Genomic DNA, 25,177 nt, shown 5'->3' with positions numbered 1-25,177 from the left:
AAAAAAAATGTGAAAACCCTGGGACCTATAGGACGAGGTCTGGCCTAAATCAATCTGATCAAGGCAACAATATTCAGATATCGTGAACATGCACTGTTTCCAAGTGTTGTGGCAGCTGTTGAACTTCTGTCTGTGTTCCAACATGATGCTAGTCAAAGATGCCATCACGGAAACCGAGGTTGATCGAGGTCAACTGAGTGAAAGCAAGAGATAGAAGAATCTGATTTTTTTTTTAAAACAATCAGAATAGAAGTAGCTGCACAAAAAAATTGAAACCCTGGAGGAGAATTCTGGCACGAATTTCAAGGTGCAAAATTCGATGTTTGAAAGAAACCTAGAAATTAAAATTTTCTGCAAACTTAAAACCTGAAATTTTTCTTGAAAATAATCAGAAAATAAAATAATAATTTACAGAAAATAAAAAATGCCTCTAATTTTTTTGTAAAAAAACCAGAAAAATATTGACGATTTTTTTCCAAAAAAAACGCAAAAAAAATAGGGGCAAAAAACCTAGGTCAGATGTACAACATAAACGGCGTCCAGAAGACACCAAAATTCCTGACGTCCACAGAATTAGCAAAAATCGCCGACTGTTTTTAAATTCCAAGGCAAATTTGCTGACACAAAATTCGAGGAATGGAAAACGAGGCACCCAAGAAAATTTGAAACCAACCTAGAAAATCTCTTGAAAAACCCACCAAGAATCTGAAATCAAAATGCAGATTTGTCAGCTCAAAAATTGAGGCACGGAAAACGATGCACCCATTAAAATATGACGATGACCCATTTGAGGTCTCGAAAAACCCACCAAGAATCTACAATCAGAATAAAATTTCGACTTGAACTGAAGGGTCAAAACCCTAGTTGAAAATTGCAGAAACCCTAAGAAAATTTTCAATCTGCAAAAAAAAAACCCTCCAGGTTGCAAACCCGAAAATCTCCAAAACCCTAAAAAAACATGAACTGCTGCCCAGCACAAAAAAATTCGCCCACGAACTTGAAACCCTCAAAAAACAAAATCGTTTTTAATTAAAAAAATCTGGAAAATATTCCAGAAAGAAGGCCATGAATTTTTATTAAAAAATTCGCCAAACTTAAAAGAATCCGCTTTGATACCATGAAAAATAAATTGAATGAATGATTCAATAATCGGATAATGTATTCAACAATATACAAGCGTATATAGAGAGATTACAAGACGACATAAAAAGCTAAACGCTAAATAAAGCTTAAAAGCTAATTAACTAAAAAGCTAAATGACCATTAAACAAGGAACTAAATATAGGTGACTAAAATATAATTAAATATTCTAATAGCTTACCCTTTATAAAGCCCAAACTAATTCAATGGAATGTTTTCCTAGGAGTCCACCTATCAAGACTTTCTCATATAGCTGCAATTTGAAATGTACAAAATCCCTTACAAATAATACCTTTCTAAAATTTGTCCTTTGTTTTTATTTTATCTGTTGTTGGTGAATTTACAGTGGCTTATTTCATTATATTTTCTTTGATACAAAATAGTCACTCTCCTCGTACTCACTATCTGTTGTTAATTAGTATGAATTGTAGGTTGTATCAAAAATATCCCAATTATATGACCATGCAGCAGAAGCAATTGAAACAATATTTAAATCATCTTTGGAAATTGGAACTCGATTAATTGTATTTTCAATTCCTTACAACTTGAAACTCCATTTATTGCAGTTTCAATTTGCCTGGACTTCTAAAAGCTAATTCCCAATCCCATTGTTTTGCTTCCAGGGTACCAGACCATTCTCCAACTTAATTCCAAAATAATTACCACATAATTAAGCCAACAGTTTGTAAATGAACAAAATATAAATGTCACTTGCAAACTTAGACCTTTGATCAAAAGTTCCAGACACAAATCAAAGACGAGGTTACAGATCATTCAAATTTTTACCATAAAACAAGAAATGTTTTATCAATATAAAAGGAAGAAACTCACAGGAAGAAACTTTGATGATTTCTTCATAACAGCAAGTGCACCACCAAGGCAACCAGAACGCTGCAAGACAAAACAAACAAAGAATAAATCAAAAAGAATCACAAATACAGCTCATAAACCATAAAAAGTGCCATTAAATTTATTGCCAAGTCAAACCTGACAAAATCACAATTAACAGATCTTGCTACAAGAAATAGTGTAAAACTTCATAGCTCTTTACTGCAGCCAGCACTCCATCCTATCTGTAAGTCATGTTTTTGACCCTTCATGTGAAGCAATACAATTTCAAAGATTCTTACCTGAGCTAAAATCCATCCCACAAGCCAATCAATATCGCTACGATGATTAGAGATTACAAGAGCATGTTCTTTTCCTGCATAGTTGAACAAGATAATCATAAAAAATGGTTTTGAGGTCATCTTAAAATCCATTCTAGCAATCTACAATACCAACACTGAATTATTACACATGCTACTAACCCATGCACTGCAGTGTACTAGGCTCTGCATATATACGTATCTGCAAAGTACAATCCAATGTTCATATTAACAGAAGGACTAAGAGTTTTATGTGCCTGTCCACGAATGAACATATCCAATCACATCATGCTTGATTCTTAAATCAAATGCAAAAAATAACCTTACTGGATATTTGATTTAAAACTGCCTATATCAGGACGGGGAATCATGATGAATTAAGCTCCAGATGATGTGAAAGATCAATGTTTAAAAAAGCAAAAAAAATTAACTCCAACCATTTTTGCATTCTAAAAGCCTAAAGCAAAGCAACGGCAACACCTTAACACCTGCCCACCAGTCAACCAGCCACACAAGCTCTGACCAAAGTAACTCTGCCACAACTCTATTGGCCATCCGATATAGACGCTTTGAAAATGGCCACAGAATGATATAGCATAGAGCCTGCAAAATAAATAGACATGTTAGATACACTCCAAAGGAAACAGGAGCTTTTCCACCTCACCTCAAAGGCAGCCATGTTAGTTCAAAGAACCATTTAGGAAAGAAAAACATATAAAACTGGGTTAATTGAAGTTTCGAAATATTTTCAGCAAAGGAAGGTTGACCTAGGAAGGACATTCAAACATTTCTGCCAGAGATCACCCTAAAAATTTTCCAGTTAAGTGGACCTTCTAAGTCTCAATATAAACTGATGTTTCCGGAAATTCCTTACCTTGTAACCAAATCCACCTGTGCTCACCTGCCAAGTCTCGTTTGTAACTAAAAGAAAAAATTGTTTGTAAATCACATTTCACTTCTAAATATGGTCACTTAAAACTGCAAAGTTTTCTTAAACCCATAGCATCTTTCTTACTGGCCCCCTAACTTCAGTGCTTGTGAGATGCCAAAATCAAACATTATTAATCTGAAAGTAGGCAACATGTATTTGGCCAGAAAATTAACTGCTAGCAAAGTTTTGTGATTATATTGATCTTTGTCTCCATGTTTCTGTTCTATTTTCTACTTCTTTTGTCCATTCTTCACTTTCCTCATGTAAGGCATGTTTTATAGTAAAATTATTTTTCAGGATGCTGCTTCTGTGTTTTGTTTATGGTTTCATATTTCTTTAACTTTTTTTTTTTTTTCATAAATTGCAGACTTCATCTTACTTTTAGATTTGTGACTGTCTGACATAGAAGATATGGTATGGTAGCTTTTTGTGGCTTTTATCAATGTTAGAAACAAAAATCTAAGAATTAAAGGATCAAAGCAGATGATGTGTCCATTGCTCCCAATAAAATGCTCTGGCATGATAGGTTACAAGGGAATACTGCCAACAGAAATCCTACAAGATATGACAGTATTACATGAGAAACTTAAAATTTTGATAAGAAGATTAGATATATAGGACCGCTTAAAGCAAACAACTTTGGCTCAGGTGCTTGGAGTAGTTTTTCTAAGACTTACTGCCAAAGTTCATTTATGCACAGACAACGACTTCACTTCACAAATAGTTCAAGTCAACAACTCTTTCTGCTACATCTTGTCAATAATCACCTTGAGAAGCCCCACTTTCACCAAGTGAACCCATTATCCATACTGGTAAGTTACTCATGCAGGCTGATCCAGAAGACTTGCAAATTAATAAACTGCGAACAACCTACTCTTAAATAAAAAATCTCATTTGGACTTTGAGATGGAACAATATGATTGGCATTTGTGGAAATAAAATCCAGTATAGGACTAGTGATCTTCCAAACAAACAATTAACATTAGAAGACGAGCTTGAATTCACAATCAACCCTTGGTCAAGTTAAGAAAACAATTGAATCAAAAATGTTGGATAGAACCATGGATTCAATAAAGTGCCTAAAAAAATCAAGAGCAATAGTGACACTTATTTGTAGCACAGGACCATGATAGGCCTGTTGGAGCTCAATTTTGTGTTGCCCTTTTTCGCTCCAGTTCCCCTCATTGTGTATGCCCATAAAATATGATCCCTTGTAAATAGCTGATTTAAGATATTCTATATGGGCACCAGGTGTGCCTTTGGGTGGTGGGTTTCTTTTACTTATATTTCTCAATTACTCAATTTCAAAATCCAAAAAATTGCCCAAGTATAAGGGATCTTTAAATTTACCATCACATATAATGTCACACTAGGCTGCTGAAGGTTAACGCCCAACAATGCAAATATATCACGCCTGCACAAAGGATACACTTGACCAACCTAAGCATGCTCCAATGCCTCATATCTGCTCCTCAAACTCAACAGCCAGCATATCTCATTAAAGTTATCCAAATTGGCCCCCAACACGATGCCTATCCTCAAGCCTTGTAATGCCTAACAATAATTGTCATTAATGCCCAACATTAAACAAATTTGGCACCCAGGAATGGAAACAATTATCACGTCTTGTTGATAAGATGTATGGTGGCTAGCATATGGAATACTATTTACCCAACTCATTGTATTCTGGAAATTGCCCACTAGCAATGTCTTTCTTGTTAGCAATGGCGTCCAAACAGTTTACTGTAAGCCTCTCACAAATAATATGATAATTTGTCTTGCCTACAAGATTTACCTATATGATTCCACCTGAAAATTGGATAGGGTAGATGTCTCACCATCGAAACCAATCCAATCCAAAGGATGTGCCTATGAATCTTGTGTAAGTGCATCAAGGTTGGCTGAAACGAACTTTCATCCAATCGACCAACAAGCCTAAGGGTTTTCATCCTAGGGTTTGTTGAGCCAAAAGAAAAAGCTCTCCAAGAAAATAACAAGTCAAGAATGAATTGCTTTTTGGCTCTAAACACCTTTTATATCCATCTTTGAGAGAATTATTTAATTTTACTTTTCTTTTATTTCTAATTTTATTTTTCTTTTATTTCAATTTCTTGCTCATAAAGTGACCCATTTTATATTTTTCCATTGACATAAAATATACTCTTTATTTAAATAGCCAAGGTTAACCATTTAATTAATTAAATAATAATAATAGTAAGAAGCTTAAGACTATTTAAAATTTAATCAATTAATTATTCCCTTAAAACACCCAACTTAGGCTATAGGATAGGCTAACAATCTTTGATAAGGGACTCATTCAAAAAATGGGAACATTACAATCATCCCTTCCCAAAGAAGGCAGGTCCCCAAGCAATCTGAATGTGTGTGAATACCAAGATCCCAAATGAATATGAAAATGCTCCACTATATCCCTGCTACACTATTATGATACACCTAAGCTCACCATCTCTTTAAATCTCTATTACACTATGAAGCAATCCACCCATCATACCAGTTATTGGATCCCAAAGCCAAATTGGGAGTCTGTCATTCCCACTATCTGATAACTTCTACTATGCCACTCTAATTACAATTGGAGAACCAATGTGCCAAGTCTCTTTTTCCTTATCTTGTATTCCAACATAATATCCATCCTATAGGAACAAACTAGGAGATCTCCAAGACTCGGATTCTTCTTCCATAGAAGGGAGCACCTCATACTATTGTGTTCTATGTAATCTATTATCTATCTTACTCTTATGTGTCATCAGAAACTTGGCCAAATCATTTGTATGTAGGCTGAAAGAAAAAAGATGAGCATACCTCACAATGCCATCAATGTGAAATTCACCCGCTTGCTCCATTGGAAATCCCAAACAATCACTTGGATTCCAAATATGGCCATTCTCAATACATGAATCAAGAGTTGTCCCACAATCAAATCATGACAAGATAATTTTGCATCAGAAATGGAAGATGTATCATCATGCAAGATCTGCTTATCAAGGTCAACGCAATTGCACACGTGATGCTCTTCCCATGTGCTATCAAAATATTGAATCTTTGTGATAGCAGAGTTGTAATCACTGAGCAATTCTTCATCACTTCCTAACTCATTAATTCCTTCAATCATTCGTTTGACCTCCATAGTCCCTGTAACACATTATTGTCCCTTCAATGTGGCTACAATAGGAGACTGATTTTCTGCCTTGTATAGACAAAAGTAAGCTAAACTAACTCAAGGATAAGTTCATCAAATTCTTTCTTCTTTTTTTGTGAATGCTCTATTAGTCTTCTCTGCCAAATTGATGGCATGGTCTCTATCTGAAAGCAAATGTAGGCAATCTGATTTTATTACTTCTAGAGTATGTTTGGTAGTCTACAGATTTGATACAGTGGCTCCAATCATCAAACCCTTCTGTCTTTCTTCAAGTTGATTTGTCCAAAGGAGGTATTCAATGAACTTGTGTGTGCTATCAAAACGAGTTAAGGTTTGAACAACCTTTTCCTCAATGACCAATAGTCGATCCTTCAAATTTTGCAATGTACTAGGCCCTTGATCAAACTCAGCCAAGAGATTTGGCTCTTCACAGAACCACATTTCTGAATTGTCTTCATTAGTATAATTTTCAAAATCAACTACATTTCTATCATCACCTTTTCCAAATTCCTACATCAAAGTTGCGACAGCTCTATGCTCAATCAGTGAGTCATCAAATACATTCATACCTTCAAATGCCTTGTCATTAGTTGCTGATTTAGAAAACTCCAAATCAGCATATCCTTCAATCTCTGCATTGTCATGAGGACTCACGTACTCCTCCTTACTTGTAGATGCACTTTGAAAATTAGTTTCATCCTCATTTGTAGAAGCAACATTGGATTCCTCTTTCTGTGTTTCTTTGCAAACTTCCAGAAGAGATGGCATTAAAGCACTGAGATTTTCAGCATGCTCCTCCCCTAAAATGTCTAGAAGAACAATTTGGCAATCTTCTTGTTCCATCTTCTTGCGACTTATGATTCTCCCTCTGAAAAATTCACTTATTTATCTTTGCATATTTATCTTTGCATAGGTGGCTAGGCTCCCAATTCCTTTGCATGAGAAGCAAAGATTTCTCTTTCTTAGTTCATTCCTGCTGCCTTCATTTTCCCTTGCAATATAAAAATTCTTTTCCTTTGTCCCTTCTTTCTTTCCAAGCGATAGATAAGGTTCCGAAATATCAGGATGCTCTACTTAAGTGGTTAGATTCTTCCAATATTCTGAAAGACTTGCGAAATTTCTATCATGAGTTCCTGATTTGTCTTCATCTTTCTTTAGCCAGTAAATGCAAGCCTTGATTCCAGCTTACGACTACTGAAATTGAAATGTATCAGTGCTAGTCACTTACAGAAAGCAATCTGAAAATGATCTTTCCACTGTTAACCCCTCAAAGTGGCCGGATGCACAGCTCTGACACCACTTTAAGATCCCCTACCAATACACTTCACCGATTTGGAGTTTCCACAATATTAACACTTAGGCATTCCATCAAACAATTGGCATACAATCAGCTCTAACGATGTTTTCAACTCATTTTCTTTGGAGAAATATTATCATTGTTCATCACATATCCATTTCCTCATAATCATAACTATAATAACTTCATCTATACAAGAATTAATGGCAACACATGAACATAGAGAGAATTATATGTATCAATTGTATTGTTGTTACAAATGAATAAAATATAGAAGAACAAGCTTCTTGACCTTTAACAACAGAAACAACATTAATATCTCGACTGATTTTAATCTCAAGACAGCACGAACTGCAAAAGGTACCGAGCATTAATTACACAGGATAGCAGTGGGTGAGCATTGAATGCACCAGAACAAGCTTTTTAAATCCCTCTTTTATTACTCAAGAGCTTCCACCGAAAGACTCATTATACCAAGAAAAGGAATACAAGAGAAGATGCAGGCGCAGTAAGCAAATTAATCTTGCCACCATTGATGCAGGGAGAGGTAAGTTTTTCAGAACTACTGAACAGCTGGTCTTGTTTAAGTAAGGGTTTTTATACTTGAAATTCATAAAGTAATCAAAAGGATAAAGAGGGTTTAATTGAATTATTGCTGGAATTTTCATTAGAAAGCAGGAAAACATGAAATTCAAATACCTAGGGTACGAGCACCTGAATGGGCTCCAGTTTTCACAGCCAGAAATTGGAGATTCTAAGCTTGGGCATATAAATTTGGATTAATTTTGGACCCGAATCAAGAACCCGGAGCAACACCCCATAACCCAGAGATTGATAGAGAGTGGGTTGTCAGAGGCAGCTGCTTTTCCAATGGCAATACCATAGTTGGAAAACTCGGACTCGTCGTGGACTCGGCAGCCCAAAAATAGGACTCGGACTCAAACTCGACAAAAAAGAAAACCGTAGTTTTACAAAAAAACATTTGAAAAGAAATTAATGCATTTAAAGAACATAAGAGCCATAATTGAAACATTACACATGTCATATGATCTCCAAATACTCAATATTTGAAATTTTAACATTCATAGTTTCAGACTTTAAAATGTATAATAGCAGCGTAAGTTTATAAAAGTTTACAAAATTGCATATAATGATATGTCCAAATGTGAGAAATAGCAAACTAAACAGCAATAACAAATGACAAAAATAAGAAAAAGTGAAAAAAAACATGTTTTAACTGTCACTGGGCATTCTCAGCAAACGGCAAGAGTCCTCCATTAGGACTTGGGAGTCCCGACATCAAACTTGCGTGAGTCATTAAAAAAAACTCGAGAATCTTTGGCTTGGACTCTCCCAAACTCGGCTCGCAAGTCCATGGTGAGTCGACTCAACCCACCAATGAACTCACAAGACTTGGCGAGTCTGCAGAGTCTTCCAACTATGGGCGACGATAGAATGCATGGACTTGGTGTTGGAGTGTATCAAAAGATATGATCCTGACACAAGAGAAATCAAGACAAATGATAACAAGGGTCTCGTAACCCTAGACCGTGCCACGATTCAAAATTGCTTCCAGCTCCCAAATAGAGTGGAATATTCCCACTAGGATTGTACCTTGGCACAATGTGAATTCAACATGAAGAAGGGTCGCTACAGGAACATTAATGCGAAGAATTGGTTCTCCACACCCAAGAGGGGGCAATCTCACTTACCAAAGACTATTCAAAAATCATTTCTAATGGGAGAGATTGTAGATATAATTGTCCTATTAAACAGGCTCAGAGAGGATGAAGATGCTTATAATCTAGATGAATGGATGTTCTTCTTTGTTCAGGATATATGTGCTGGAGAAATGTACCTGGATTGGGCAGGTTTAATTAGCATGCAATTACATTCTATGATTACTCAGTTCAAGCTAAATAAGTCTTTCTACATGTCATCCTATCTTTTGTATACCCTCAATTATGTGGAGGAATATGACGATGACATACTAATATATGACTTGTACCCGGATTTGCAATTACAAAAGAGTTATGCTGCTAATTTTAGGAGAGTGGATGATGCATTCACTATGAAATTGGTAAGGGAGTTACAAGGGTATCTGGAGTGGTGAATTTCACCAGAAGAGACCACACTGATAAAAGTATATGGTAGTTATTTTCTACAGTTCCCTACCTTCACATACATAAGGGTAGGAGGCTATGATGGTTTCCCCCTAAAACTGCCCAGGCATGTGGAAGATAAGTTCATTTTGATTGAGTTTGCAAACCAATTTGTGAAGTCAATAAGAGGTGTGGTGAAAGAAGGAAAATAGACATTCAATTTCCCATTAGCTTAGGAATGTATAGTTGCAAGACACAGTCAAATGCCTTAAATATTTTAAAGGCGGCATAGAAATATACTATGGACACTTATGATGTTCTTAGGCTGAAATTTGACAGTAAAGATTTTGTTAGAAACAATTTGCACTTGGGTTCTACATTCCATCATGTACCTCGGCTAGAGGATTATTGGGAGGATTGCACAGATGATTTCAAGGTGAGAAAAAGGGATTGGTCAAGAATGACCTTGAAGCAAATAATAGATTACCAACTTGGATGGGATGTTGATGGTGTCATTGACGATGTGTCTGACATGGTCGACCCTACATATGTTTCTCATATACAGATGCAGCCCCTAGACCCTATTGATTGGAATCAACCTGAGGAAGAGGATTTGGATAGGACTGCAGCAATACTAAGAAGAAGTCAGGTCTAGGTGGCTAAGAAGAAAAATGAGGTCTCCAAGACCACCCCAACATCAAAGACAAGGAAATCAATAGGGCAGAGCAGCACCAGTAATGTGAACTCTTCTTCCACAGCTCTGCCTACACAGACAATACCCCCAGCCAACCTAGGAGGAAATGGAGGTGAAGAACCAAGCTCCTAAGAAGACATGTGGGTATGGCTCAGCACCAAACATTGGAACAAAGGAACAAGAGAAAGAGACAGAGAAGGAAAAGAAAGGAGAAGAAGATAAGTCGACAGAAACTGAGAAGGTTGGGGATAAAGGAAAGGAGCCTGTTCAAGAGGCAGGACAAAAGGATGTTGCTAGTGGTAAGCCTAAATCTACATTTTCTTTTAATTTGCAGAATATAGATAAAACCCCTGCAGTGAAGAGAACCCTTCTATTCAGCCCTGACGCCATGCAAAGTGTCGGGGAAACCCTATCCTCTCCTACATGGCTAGAAATATCCTTGTCCAAAAAGAGAAAAATTGAGTCCATTAGAGAACCACCCAAGGCTACTGTTTCACAGTTGCTGCAGTCTCCCCCTGTTCCTAAAAGCAAGAAGCTTAAGACTACTTTACGTTTGGTTGAAGATGAAAACTCAAACCACCTTTTCTTAGAGATTGCCCATCCTACTTCCCAAAAAGACCCAAATCAGGCTACTACAGCTAGCTTTAATCTCACTCACATTGATATAGGATCTCCAAGCAAAGACGCAGAACTGTATAATTTTCAGATCACGGTCACCAAAGTAATGGAGAGAGTAGAAAAGGATAAATTGGACAAGGAAGGTCTAAAAGCACTGGTTGAGACATTGTCTAAATGCCTAAAATCACTATTGAACCCGTCATCACAAGCTTCCAGCTCTTCAGAAGCAATATTGGATCTAAAATCCGATACCAATAAAGAGTTAGTGGCAAAGTTACAAACAGATAGCCATTTTGGCCAGATCACACGGGAATGGATAAAGAAGGTGAAAGTTAAGGGCATTCCATTCATTGAGAATTTGAGCAAATCTTACAATGAACTTGTGCTGGCAAGGAATGTTGTGGCCACCAAAATAAGCAAAAGTTAAAATGGAAGAGTTTTCACATTTGCAGGCTATCGAAGGGCTACAAGAAATTATTGGGATGGGTTTTGACGTTGTCACCAAAAAGATAATTCCAACTAAAGATACACCTTGCGGCACATGGGTCAAGAGTCTTAAGTGGAGGTGCAACTTTCTACAACAAGACATTAGAGAGCAGGGTAAATTGCTTAGGGAAGCCAATAAAATGATCGCACAAGTGATAAATAATTCACAAACATTGGCTATCAATTGAAAAAGAAAGATAATTCTAGGATTGCCCCAACCGATGAGCTGAAATCAGAATTTAGAAATAACATTGATGCCTTGTCTGACCCAAAGGCCTTTGATGAAGAAAAGCATGATAAATTAGCAAGAATTGACATGGACCAGATTGGTGTGCTAACCATGATAAGACTTTTACTGCCAAGAACGAAGCCATCAAGGCAAGTAAGGCCTTGTGGAGGTTACGAACAAGCAACATCATCATTCCATGTGAGCCAAAAATCGCAGGGGTCATCAAAGCACTGCAAGATTATAGAGATAGGCAAGCCAAACAACAATCTATACAACCAAGAGGCACCCCTACCGAATGAGAAGAAATAGCATTCCAATCTTAATGTTGCCACTTGTCTATTTTCAGTTTTATCTATTGTTGTTTCATGAACTTAATTATGTTTTTAAAAGGTTCTTTCAAAGAATCAGTTTTCTCAAGATACATTGGCATTTACATTTTGAAAGCTTTACATATGTATGTAATAGACATTGAAAGGGATCAGCAATTTTTTTGGTCGCCCTTATGCTTGGACATATGAGTGTGAATCGATCAAAATTTTGAAGATCAATATATGTTGTTGAAGTTCTGAATTTCCATGTCTTTGTGCATTAGAATTTGAAAGTTGTTTATGGTGTTGTTGTAAATCTATGAGTTTATGCAATTTGGATGTCATGTTCTTTGAAATGTTGATATTCACATGAGTGACTTTTCATCTCTTTCAGAATTCAGTTAATGTCTAAAATCAACTATTTCTTTGTTAGTAATCAATCGTCAATCGTTGAGTCGATATCGGTGCTAAGGATTTTCCATGAGTTTTGATAATCTATGAGTTAAAAGTTATTGTTCTAGGTTATTTCAATTTTGATTCTTGTCATTGCATTTTTTTCATAATGGGCAAATGTTAGAGACCTTTCTTACTTTCTTGTTAAAAGTATACCAAAGTTTTTTGTTTTTTATATCTAAGAAAAATCAAAATTTTATCTTACAAAGGGAGCTGTACCTTTATTCAAATTAAGAGGGAAACTACTTTTAGATTACCCAACTGTTGTTAATAGGTTAAGTCTTGGATCGAGGCAAAGAGCCTATGTTTTTATAACATTTAGGAAAAGACCAATATGCTAACCAACACATTGAAAATGCATGTAAATTGTGGCACCATAGATTGGGTCACATTGGTTAAAAAGGTCCTTAGAACATACTAGATAAAGAGTTGGTTGCTGGTATTTCTCATTATTCTATTGTTAAAAATGATTCCTATCACCTATGAGCATTGTGTGTTTGGTAAATAGAATAGATCATCATTTCCTAATGGGACTAATGAGGCTAAGAGATTATTCATTCAGATGTGTTTGGACCAATGAATGTTGACTCTTTTGGAAAATCTCTCTATATGTGTTGGCGGCATATATAAATTTCCATTCTATATGTCTTCTTGTTTGAGTTATGTCCCCATCTGGTCCGTTGGTCGAGTCATTTGATTAGAATTCTCCATGTAGTTCAGTCTTTGCTGCTTTCCTTAAGTTTCACTGTGTTGAACTTGAACCTTAAACTTGAACCTTTTTGGTTCAAGGTTCAAAGTTCAACGGGCGTTGTATTAAAGTTTTTCCTCCGGCATGGTTTTAAGTCTTTCCTAGTCCTTGTCGGCGTTTCACCTTCTTTGAACCTTGAACTTGAACCTTTTTGGTTCAAGGTTCAAAGTTCAAAATTTGTCATGTTTATGTTTTATGTCGGTTTTGTTTCTCAAGACTCAGAGTTCAATGTTTATACTTCTTGGAGATCATGTGACTTGGCATGAGGTGGCGGCGCGGATTTTAAGGTATGATAAACGGCAGCAGAGAAGAGGAATATTCTTTCTTTAATGATTTGAAATCTGTCATTTATAGCAAGTGTGGAGTGGGGATCCGTATTGTCAGAGACGAAGTGACTTGGCATTTAATGCATGCTCGAACGCGATCATTTCAGAGTAAGGTCGCACGAGAGAAGAGTAATGAGGACAGTTCGTAGTAATCATGGGTAAGATTTTCTCGGCTTTTAAATTGGGTAGTTGTCATGTCGAGATTATCATTTTTTTGGTTAAGTGTTAAGAAGAGTTTGTGGAGCGGGAAGAAATTGACTACGACAGGGGTTTGCAAATGACAAAGGAAGGTATGTTCAAACAACTTTCCTAATTGTTGCAGTTTGTTTTAGAAAAGCTCTGGATATTTTGTTAGCTGTTTGTTTCCGTTTCCCTTTCTTTGTTTGGGTTAATTGGAGAAAATCACGGGCTAGACATGAGGCCCACTCTACCTAAATTAGTGAATTCTTCTTCCCTTGTAAGTTCCTTACTAGAGCTGGGTGATACAGCTTTAGTGCAACTAGATTTAGATGATTTCCTAGAAAGAGTACGGAACCCAGCCGCTGATCCTATGATGAGAGATATTGCGCAGAGCGTTTTATTAGAAGCAGCTGCTCCTTGCCCTGAATTGGTTTTAGAATGCATGAACCACTATGATAAAGTCAACAGATGCATAAGGAAAAATAATGGTGAAGTTTTGTTGTCTATTGATAGACAAACAGTAATGGCTGCCATGGGTATCCACATCGGGAACCCTATGAAGATTGGACAATTGGAAAATCTTACGGAATTTATTCTGAGAAAAAGCCGTATTACAGTTTTGTCATTGCGCGAAATTGGCTTTTGAAGTTTCAAAAAGGGGGTTCAAGGCTGCCAAGACCCTTAACCCGTAAGCATTTGATCCCTGCGATTAGAGATTTGGTAATATTGTTGAGCAGAGTCAAGGGGAATTCACACTCCTTCTATTGGGAAGACTGGATGTATTTCTTCATTCAGGTAACTCTAGATAAAAATCGGTTCATTGACTGGGGAACTGTTATTGCAGAAAGATTGCATGAGGGTTTGAGCAATTATCTTGGGATGCCGAACTTTTATATGTCTTCATACTTGTTATATATGCTAGTCTGTGTGAGGGAATGGTCTGGATTATTCCATGCTAAATGGGTCCAAGGTATTAAAATTTATGAGTATCACCCCCATTTGACTTTAAAAGGACATGTTGATGATTATCTTCGCTGGAACGACATTTTTGCTGGGAGGTTGACCTTTGAATTACAGGATAACTTGCATAGGAGAATGTCTGCTGAAGCGGTTGAACTAGTTAAAATCTATGGTAGTTTCTTTACACAGTTTAATCACTTCACTTACATAAGAGTTGGAGGTTTTACAGGTGAACCCTTTAGGCTACTCAGGTATGTTTCAGATTTCTTGTATCCTCATTGAAGTTTCCAGGCAGCTAGCCTATGTTGCGAAGGATTATGGTGAAGATACTGACACAAGTGGAATTTTTCCCATCCATTTAGGCCATTACAGTTGTAGGTCTGTCTCTGATGCACTAATTCTTGAGCTAGAATTCAAGAGATTTCATTTGAAAACCTTTGTGAAAAGGGATAACTTTGATAGTAAAGGTTTTATCGCCCAATATGTGAAGAAGATAGTGCCTAGTCAACATGTACCCCTGTTGGAGGATTATTGGGAAGATTGCCCGGATGAGTTTGAAGTGAGAAAGAGGAGTTGGTCCAAGTTAACTTTGAGACAGATTCATGACATGAAATTGCCAATGGCTACTTTAGGTGTCACTACTGATAATGAAGATGTACTGGATTCAGAGTTTATGAAACAAGTACATAATGAACCTCTCCCTGAAGTTGACTGGAATAAAAAGATGGAAGATAGCATTCAGACACGCACTTTCAGCGTAATTCGCAGAACAGAAAATTGGCTTAGGAGTTGCCGATTTCATCCAGCGAGAGCAACCAGTTCAAGAAACAAAAATGGAAAGAGGAAGGCCGCAAGCAAAACTTCTGTTTTAACTAACATCCCTGTTTCTGTTGCAGGAAAAAGGCAAGCTAAGATTAAAGAAGAGAAACTTGATACTGAAGTTGCACTTTCTATTGGTGGTCGGGTTACCAGGTCAAGGCACAAGAAGAACTTTCAACCACCTGCCGCTCATCTCATTCTCGACTTGGACGCCGAGGAAGTACAGTGCGATATGGCAGCCCCTGTTTCGGATGCTGATAAGGTCTTAACTGACTCAGATGCTACTGCTCAAGATTCACATGTGCTTGATATCCGGTCCAATGCAGACAATGTTACACAGTCACCTTCAGGAGCTATGCAATCTAAGGAACTGACACTGGCTCCTAAATGGTTAAATGACTCAATTATCAGGAAAAGAAATGTGGTTCCTATTTCGATGTCAATGGAAGATGTTGTAAGTAAATGCTTGGGAAGATCCACGAAGCCAAAGTGGTTAAAAATGGAGACAATGATTGGTTTTGATGAAGACAAAGCACTGGACTGCAGACATTGCCAAACCTACATCTGATGAGGATGCCGCCACTGCTTCAGAGGCAGATTACACCATTGAGCAGGTTGATTTGGGGGTCGGAAACAAAGCAGTTGATGTAAAACATTTGGAGACTTCGACTAAACGAATCATCTCCCGCACCTGGAAGGATGAGAAGGACAAGGTTGAGTTGAAGCAGAATTTAATGCAAATGGCCCAATACATTCATGCCCTGCAGAACAGTCCATTGCCATTGTCTCAGAGCTCAGTCCCCTTTAGTTCAAAATCCCCAAGGAATCAGAAGTTCTTTGATGAGGTTCAACGAAACAAAATGATCGCAGAGATTTTCTCTGAATGGCTCACCTTGATCGTGCATCAAGGAACCAATTACATATCAGATTTAGTTCAGATTTTCAAGGAAGCTAATGAGGTTACCAAGGAACTGGATGCCAATTTAATCTCATGGCAAAAAGAAAAGACTAAATGGGCGGTGATTTCAAAGCAAATGCGAGATATCCAACGCTATGGCTTGATGAACTTTCTTGCCGAAAGACAAGTGTCAGGGCTGAATGAGGACATAATGTTTATATGCAAGGAAAGCATAGAGTGGCGCAATCAAATCATTGAACAAGGTCATAGCGAATCCGCCAATCTGCGAGGTGAACTAACAGCCTTAAGAACAACTATGCAAAAGGATTTGCGCTGTGTGGATGTTCAATTGCTTAAGGAAGATAACCAGACTTTGGAAAATACTGCAGAGATGATCAATCAATTCAGCAGCCACATTAAACAAATTAGAGTGGAGAAATCCTTAGCTGTGGAAGATTTTATGAGGGTTTCCAAAGTGGAATCGATGCTCACGGTTTGTCTAGATCACTTGGATTCACACAGGGACAAAGTACAGATGGTAAAGAGGAAGAAAGAACTCTGGAAACAAAGAGTAATATACATCAGCTTGCCGCACGTTACAGTAATTTAGGAATTCTCGAAGGTGCATCGTGAGTGGAGTGCGGCAAAGGCGGTTATGGTGTCCATTCAAACCAATGACTCGGGCAATCCAACGGAAACGGAATCGACGGCATGACTAGCACTACTGGCAGTTGTCTGCTAGCGAGTCTAGTCGTTTGTTTTTAGTTTTAATTATGCAGTTAGGGTAGTTTCTCATTAACTCTTTCGAGTTAATTTTATCTTTGGTTCAAACTATTGGTCTGGGGACCTATTTATATGTTTTGTAATGACTTTATTGGGGTTCACTAAGTTTTTGAAAAACTATCTCTTGAATTTTGTTGAAAGACTCTGTGTATGGAAGGTTGATAATCATCTATGAATGAAAATCGAATAACAGTTATCTTTGACTTCGAATCTGTGTGTTTGATGTCTGAAATTTGATTTCTATGAGAATTTGTTTCAAGTAAAGATTTGCTATAGCTTTCTATGTGCGCAAAAAATTACCAGCGGGATTCACCTTATAAGCTTTTCATTTTGTTTTAGTGTACATGTGAAGTCTGTCGGCTTCATATAAAGAGTTATATATAAATCAATGCTTGCGTTCATTTGGTATTGACTGGTGAATGCAATAACCATGCTTGCGTTCATTTGGTATTGACTGGTGAATGCAATAACCTTTTCTATGCTTTCTGGTGAAAAGTATAATATTGGTTGTGTGTAACTTGAAGTTGATTGAACATTTACTAGAGGGAGTTGAACCTTAATTCAGAGGTTAATCAATATAATGATTTTCCAACTGTCTGGTAAAATTTGTCTTTCATTTCTTGGTTTTAAGGGTATTCAAATTAAATAAAGTGCAAAAGACAATTCTGTTTACCAACAATATGTTACTTTCATTGGTGATATCTCAAGATACACCTGAATTTATTTTATGGATTCAAAATCTAAAGTTTTCACAAAGTTAAAGGAATTCAAGGCCTTAGTAGAAAAGCAATCAGATTATAAGATAAAAGTGTTGAAATCTGACACTGGGGGGTAAATACTACTCTAAGGAATTTGATGAATTTTGTAAGCATTTAGGAATTGTTAGACAAAAAACTACACCTTATACTACCCAACAAAATGGGGTAGCAGAAAGAATGAACTAAACCTTAATGGAACGAGCTAGAAGCATGTTAAGTGGTGCTAAGCTAGATAAATGATTTTGGGTGGAAGTTGATGGTACTGCTTATTAGTTAATTAATAGATCTCCTTGTTCAACTCTTGTTGATAAAACTCCTTATGAAGTGTGGATAGGTAGAAAGCCTTCTATTTCACACTTAAATAGTGCACTTCAAAACAAAGATAGATAAGCAGGAAGATGCACATGTGGAAGAACAATTAAATGGATTTGAGGATGGAGAAGAAAAAGAGGGTTCCGAGTTCAAAAAAGAACAAGTAGAGCCCATTACTCCTACTTTGAGGAGGTCCACAAGACTATAGAATCTATAGTTGACAAGTATAGTCCACCAGATTTCTTTTGTAAATTTTCTTTGTTGAGTACTAAAGATGAACCTAGATCTTTCAAGGATATTCTCTTTTTCGAGGAAAGTGAGTTTTGGATGCAAGTCGTGCAGGAGGAGATGATGGCCTTGGACAATTGTGACCCCTGGGATCTTTTTAGTTTGCCTAAATGAAGGAAGCCCATTGGATGCAAGTGAGTATTTAAAAAAAAGTTTGGTGCATATGGTCATTTAGAGCTCTACAAGGCTAGACTGGTGACCAAGGGCTACTCCTAGAGATGGAGTTGATTTTGGTAAAATTTTCTCTCCTATTGCTAAGATAACCTCTATTAGATTCCTATTATATATTATTGTTGCTCATGATTTTGAAATAGAGCAAATGGATGTTAAAACTGTTTTCTTGCATGGGGATCTTGAAGAAGAGAGTTATATGCGACAACCTGACAGTTTTGTTGTGAAAGGGAAAGAACACTTGGTTTCCAGATTAAAACGATCATTGTATGATCTAAAACAGTTACCCGGGATGAGGTACCAAAAGTCTGATTCCTTTGCATTAAAGTTGGGTTATGTTAGAAGCGAAAATGATCACTATGTTTATATAAAAGTTTTTGATGATCAAATACTGATTATTGTCTTGTATATTGATGACCTGTTTATTGGTAACAGCATATAAGGGCCTCAATATTATTATAATAACATATTACACAAAAGTGCAACTAATGGCTAATGGACATCCCTCATAGCGAGTAGAATAGAGGCATGATCAATTTGACAAACTCAACAAATTCATTTTGTACTTATCCTTCAATCATTTCATGACCTGATATCTCATTGAGTTGATGTCTGGTATAGGGTTATATTATTGTTCTTTATAGAAATAAAAAGGATAAATGTAAACCAGATTATAACTTGATATTGGAATAGTTCCATTCTTGAGGCATTTAGGCTAAGATACGTCAACAATAGTCAACTCTTAAATTAACTACACGATGTCTAAGAATTGAAATTGGAATAACTTTAACAGATTTTAGTTACTTTCTCCCTATATTGGAATTAACTATATGATTGCGAGAATCTTAATGTTGACTTTATCTTGATAAGGAAATAAGCAAGATATTTCATGTGTTAGAAAATTGATGATATTATATACTATGGTTGACTTCCTGTAAATAAATCGTGTTTTTGGAATCACAATGTAACTCATGAATGAATATGAGATGTTGGACATTCTTTTATCACTTAGGTAAATTCTTTATTGACTCTAGAATGGATGTCTTTTTATAATAACTGTGATGAAGTCATATTCAAATAAGTAGACATGTGGATTTGCATAGAGTGATGCTTTTGTATGGGCTTGGTTGAGGTGGGCAGTCCCCCAGAATCTTATCAAGCTTTTCCATTGGATTCCTACTAATATTGACTATGGGCATAAGCTATGAAATTCATATTGATATGAATGATTTCAGGATGCTACTAGAAATTACTTGTATAGGGTCATAGATTCTTCATATTAATGCTTTGATGTTAATCAATATTGTTTATAAGACCTAAATTAGGATTTTTCTCTACAATGGCATTACATTTATGTAATCCTATCATAGAATTCTATTTGTAGATAAAATGCATTTGTTAGAATTGTTATTTTTCTTGCAAAAATCATGTATATCCCAAAAGGGGACATTACATGCCAGTATACCACTCTTATTCTAATTCCATGGGTGGAATACCACCATGTTTTCGGTTTAGAGTTTGTCTGTATTAAGGATATTTTCCCCTTTCTTTTAATAATCTTATTTTCATGTCAGTACAAATCTACACTCTTTTTCACCTCTCACCAAGGACTTGCATGTTGTGTGCAATCCATCGTTTGGGGATGCAGTTTCCCATCCTTGATTTATAAGTTATAACTTTATATATTGTAGAAGTGACATTTTCCTGCGAGCGCATTACAGGTGGTATCAAAGCCAGCTTCAAAACTACAGGAAAAAAAAAGTTATATTGGAGTGTTAGATTGAGACGAAAATAAAATTGGATTTTGTATGAAAAAAATACTACAAGTGTTGAAATAGTAGCTAGCTCGGATATCTATCTATTATATTTTAATGTTGTCAATGACAATTAAAATACACGTGTTATCTATTATGTAAATCGAATTTTGGGCTGGACCCAATCATGTAGCGTGGAGAAAATTAATTGTAACTTGTAACGTGGTGACACTAAATTGTTGCTGTGGACTGGGCCCAAACATATGTAACGTGTAGGCAATAAATGAAACTTAGGGCTGGGCCCAAACTCATGTAAGGTGGTCATTATGCATTGTAAAACATACCCCAAATTTGGGCGCTAAAATAAAATATGTATCCTAGCCGACTTGAAGGAAATGTAAAAGACGAATCTTGTATATAACAAGATTCATCTTAGATCTCAAATCAATAATACATACACTCAGCGAATACACTCTTCATTTAGCAGCAACCTTCTCCTAAGGTCAGCGAACATCATTCCAAGGTCAGCGAAGATTATATTCCTATCAGCAGCAACCTTCTCCTAAGGTCAGTGAACACCACTCCAAGGTCAGTGAAGATATACTTAAGGACAGCAAAGATATTATCAAGAAAAGCGAAGTCATTCCTAATGACAGCGACTTCATTCTAGGGTCAGCAAACTTGAAAGACAGCGAATATTCTCCTTGATCTGCAAGTGTGTTCCAGATAAGTTCTTATTGTGTTATGCTACTGTGCTTACCCTGCTGTTCTGAATACTTCAAGTGTTGAAGTACAGTTGTAAAGTCTCATACTGATTTGTCTAATAAAGATCTGGATTTAGTTGGCTGGGTTTTTCATCTCCAAGAGGGAGGTTTTCCCAGGGTATTTTAGTGTTCTTTGTGTTCAATGATTTGATTCTCTGATTTTGTTATCTATATTTATCAGTCTGATCCTAAAATTAACAACAAGGACATTCCAATGAGTGGTGAACAAAATTTTTAAAAGCGGTATTGAAGAAGATATAGGTTCCACAAGTTGTTATTCAGGAATCATTTGAAAAAGTTGTTATTTCTCATATGATGTCTTTGGAAAAGTACAACTTTCAATTCAAACGTTCAGTTGAGGTCTTCTTGTTGGAAAAGAGATTCAACAAACTTTCAAATGAACATTTTTTCATAATATTTTATAATATACAATGTGGAAACTCTGAAATTTGAATGCTATTTTGACCCTCAACGTCCTAACCTATATAAGTCAGTTTCAAACCAGGTCAGGAAGGGACTGAATGCGTCAGATAATGCATTCAGTTTTAGTCTTTGCATAATGGAATTGTTTGTTTATTGCATATTCCTGTTCTGGCATACCAGATATTGTGCTTATTAGTAATGGAGATTTTATTTTCTGTCATAGCTTAAATTATTTTTCAACTGCAACAAACTAGTAATAGATAGATCTGTTAATTCGATGGAATAAAAAAGAAGACTTTGGTAAATTCCTTCAGTAACAATTTGTGAGCTTATGTCAACATGAACAAATTTGTGACTCTGCCAGGAAAAGAATGCTAGAAGCACCACCAAGTTAATAACAATAGAATGTCTAGCAGACTTGATTTCAAACAATCATTAACATCAATATGCCAGGCAAAGTTGTGAAGTCGAATTTGAAATATATAACTGATAACAGACCTAATTAAGTCATTGTGTGTGTAGAATTTTGTTAGAGTCAGCTATTCAAACGACAAAATTGTGGAGAATACAAAGATTATAATTTTTTTCAAGACATCTAATTTGAGAAAGAATAATGACAAAACATAATTTGTTGCCAAGTTCAAGGCACATATGAGACGTTCAACATGGTTACCACACATTTCAATGAAGATCATGTCAGTCATGAAAAGGATGAACAAAGGATTATTATTAAAGAGATCTCCAACAAGTATTTTCAATGGGATCGATCTATCAATCTAGTAGGATAGCAGATTGATTTAACACAGAATCAACAAAGATCCCATCTTTTACTGTTCCCTTTCAATTTGCAATTGAATTAATGATGAGGATTCATTGGGTACATAGCATATCATGTCAGTCATGAAAAGGATGAACAAAGGATTATTATTAAAGAGATCTCCAACAAGTATTTTCAATGGGATCGATCTATCAATCTAGTAGGATAGCAGATTGATTTAACACAGAATCAACAAAGATCCCATCTTTTACTGTTCCCTTTCAATTTGCAATTGAATTAATGATGAGGATTCATTGGGTACATAGCATATTAATTGTTTTTATATATCTGCTCACATTTAAGACTTTTAATTTAGCTGGGCAGCTGCGAATCTTTTTAACCCGTGGAACTTATACCAATTTTTAGTGGTAATTATGTACATACTTATCTATAGAACATGCTAGTTGTTTCTAATATTTATGATTGACCTATTGCAACTTGACTGCTGCTTTTACTTAACTGTTAGTAAGTTTTACCACATTACGCCTAAGCCCAATATCAACTTAAAACAGTGAAAAAGTAACTCAAGCATATTGGATCTATTGTCGAAATTATCTGGTGAGTTATTGCCCAATATTCACGGGTCACTTACAAAAGACATAAAACATAGCTAGCACATTTTAGAGAATAGTGGCACATTTTAGGAAAAAGTCACATATTTAAATCAAGATTCGAGATAAAAAAACCATATAAGGGTGTTGCTTTTTATGCACTCCTTTGCAGAGAGCAAGGCACTAGTTCGACCAAGGTGACAAGACTTGCTACAAACTTCCTTGCATTGTAGACTCTTTGCTAACAAAAGATGAATTTGAAGTGTTCATTTTAAATGAGTGGATGGCATCTGGCTTCACCAATCAAAGAGTTGGCAAGATAGTGACAAAGTACATTTTTTCTACAAGCTTTTGGGGTGTGGCAAAACAGGTGATCATATTTGTTAGATTCTACAAGAAACGTGAATCTGAAACAAGATCTATTGTAGTCATAGATCATACACACTCAAATCAACAAATGATCAAAGCTCAAATAGCAAAATGGACAGAATAACCCTAAAAAGAGAATTCACAAGACAAAAATGCAAGAGAACTCAATTAATGCTCACATTAATCCATCTAACTAGAAGATATGAGAGGTGAGTGCTGTATATGTAGCGAAAATACAAGCATATAAAACCAAGAAAGTAGTGACTCTAACTGCCACAAATAGGTGGGAGTTTACCTACTTTGGTAGTTGCCAAAATACATAGTTGGGAAAAGGATCGGTCCATGACTTAAATAAGAAGCACAGTACAAACTTGTAAATCAGGGATATTTTAAGATGGACATCCAGAATTATTTATTTGAATGTCATAATTCACATCTATTTAATCAAATGTCTCTGTTACTAAGAATAGACACAATGGGGCTAAATTCAAATTGGTCATACAAATTCCAATCTGAGTTTCCGCATACCTCACTGCTAAAAATATGCAAGTAATATTTAAAGCAACATCACAGAATTCTCAACCCAACTTAAAATTTAAACATAAACGAATGTAAAAGCGCTATAAAAATTATAGAGGGCGTACCAATTCCAATCTGAATTTCCACATGTCTCTCCGGAAAAATAAAAGCGATTGACATTTAAACCCCAATCCAGAAATGCAGAACCCAATTTCAAATTGAAACATAAACAAATGATAAAGGGCAAAACATGAAAATCGTAGTGGGTATACAAATTCCAATCTGAATTTCCGCTTTGTTTTCTTCTTCATCGATGAGGTATGTACGGCAAAACTAACTAAATGAAAAGGGCCAAAAATAAACCAAAACAAATTGGGTAACTTCAAAGTACCTGTATACAATTGACAATAAGGCCTGAGAAAAGGAAGAGCATTCCCATGGGGAGCACCACCACTGCAGACGGAAGCTCCATTGCAATTAACTCTTTGTTCAATAAGACCTCCTCCTTTTCCTAATAAGACTCCAAAATAATCAGGGAAAATTTCGCCCAGAGAAATATCTTTTGCTTGTAAGATGCAACAGTAAACCTGTAAAATGTTCTGTAAGAAAAAAAGGCCAATTACAGTCTGTTAAAATGAGAAGCTTTTCTTCTGCATTTTTGTAGGGCCGTGTTCTGGATTCTTCATTCAGATGTGGAGATCACTTTTTTTACTATCAGAACATGGGCGGAGCAGAACCTGTTAGTTTGGGGTTGTTGACCAATTAGATGCCAAGTATAAATGCCTGCTAGAATATTTAATTGGGCACCATCCATATTTATCGGCATCCCCGTTAACGTGTACGTTTAGGAGAAATGTATTAAACGATTGGATTTATTATTGAGCTTCTCAATAAATTAAGGTAAGGCGTACATAAGGGATAAGGTATGTATGCCTTGTTTGTAGTGCAGTTATTATATCTCGTAAGGAGTACGAGGTAGTCCATAATATTAAGGTAAGGCGTATATAAAGGGTAAGGTATGTACGCCTCGTTTGTAGTGCAGTTAGTACCTCTCGCAAGGAGTACGAGGTAGTCCTATATGCTCTAACCCATCTTTGTAGTGCAGTTAGTACGAGGTAGTCCCATAGTCCCATATGCTCTAACCCATCTGTAAACCCATACATAGATGACT

The 25,177-nt window shown here is 36.2% G+C and overlaps 1 protein-coding gene across 1 annotated transcript in view; it reads right to left on the bottom strand.

Moving 5' to 3' along the window:
* Positions 1 to 24,852, bottom strand: part of LOC131028941 (1-acyl-sn-glycerol-3-phosphate acyltransferase PLS1) — a 48,361-nt gene extending 23,509 nt beyond the window's left edge. Inside the window, exons 1-6 of the mRNA XM_057959319.2 lie at positions 24,630 to 24,852; positions 24,398 to 24,517; positions 2,769 to 2,891; positions 2,451 to 2,490; positions 2,271 to 2,344; positions 1,972 to 2,031 (exon numbers count right to left, since the gene is read on the bottom strand). Of these exons, the coding sequence (XP_057815302.2) occupies positions 1,972 to 2,031; positions 2,271 to 2,344; positions 2,451 to 2,490; positions 2,769 to 2,891; positions 24,398 to 24,478 (378 nt within the window). The 5' untranslated portion in view covers positions 24,479 to 24,517; positions 24,630 to 24,852. The remainder of the gene's footprint in view (positions 1 to 1,971; positions 2,032 to 2,270; positions 2,345 to 2,450; positions 2,491 to 2,768; positions 2,892 to 24,397; positions 24,518 to 24,629) is intronic.
* Between the last annotated feature and the right edge of the window lie 325 nt (positions 24,853 to 25,177).

The sequence above is a fragment of the Cryptomeria japonica genome, chromosome 7 (assembly GCF_030272615.1).
Source record: "Cryptomeria japonica chromosome 7, Sugi_1.0, whole genome shotgun sequence".
In the NCBI taxonomy this organism is placed as follows: Eukaryota; Viridiplantae; Streptophyta; class Pinopsida; order Cupressales; family Cupressaceae; genus Cryptomeria; species Cryptomeria japonica.
This window is presented reverse-complemented; position numbering and strand designations above follow the sequence as displayed.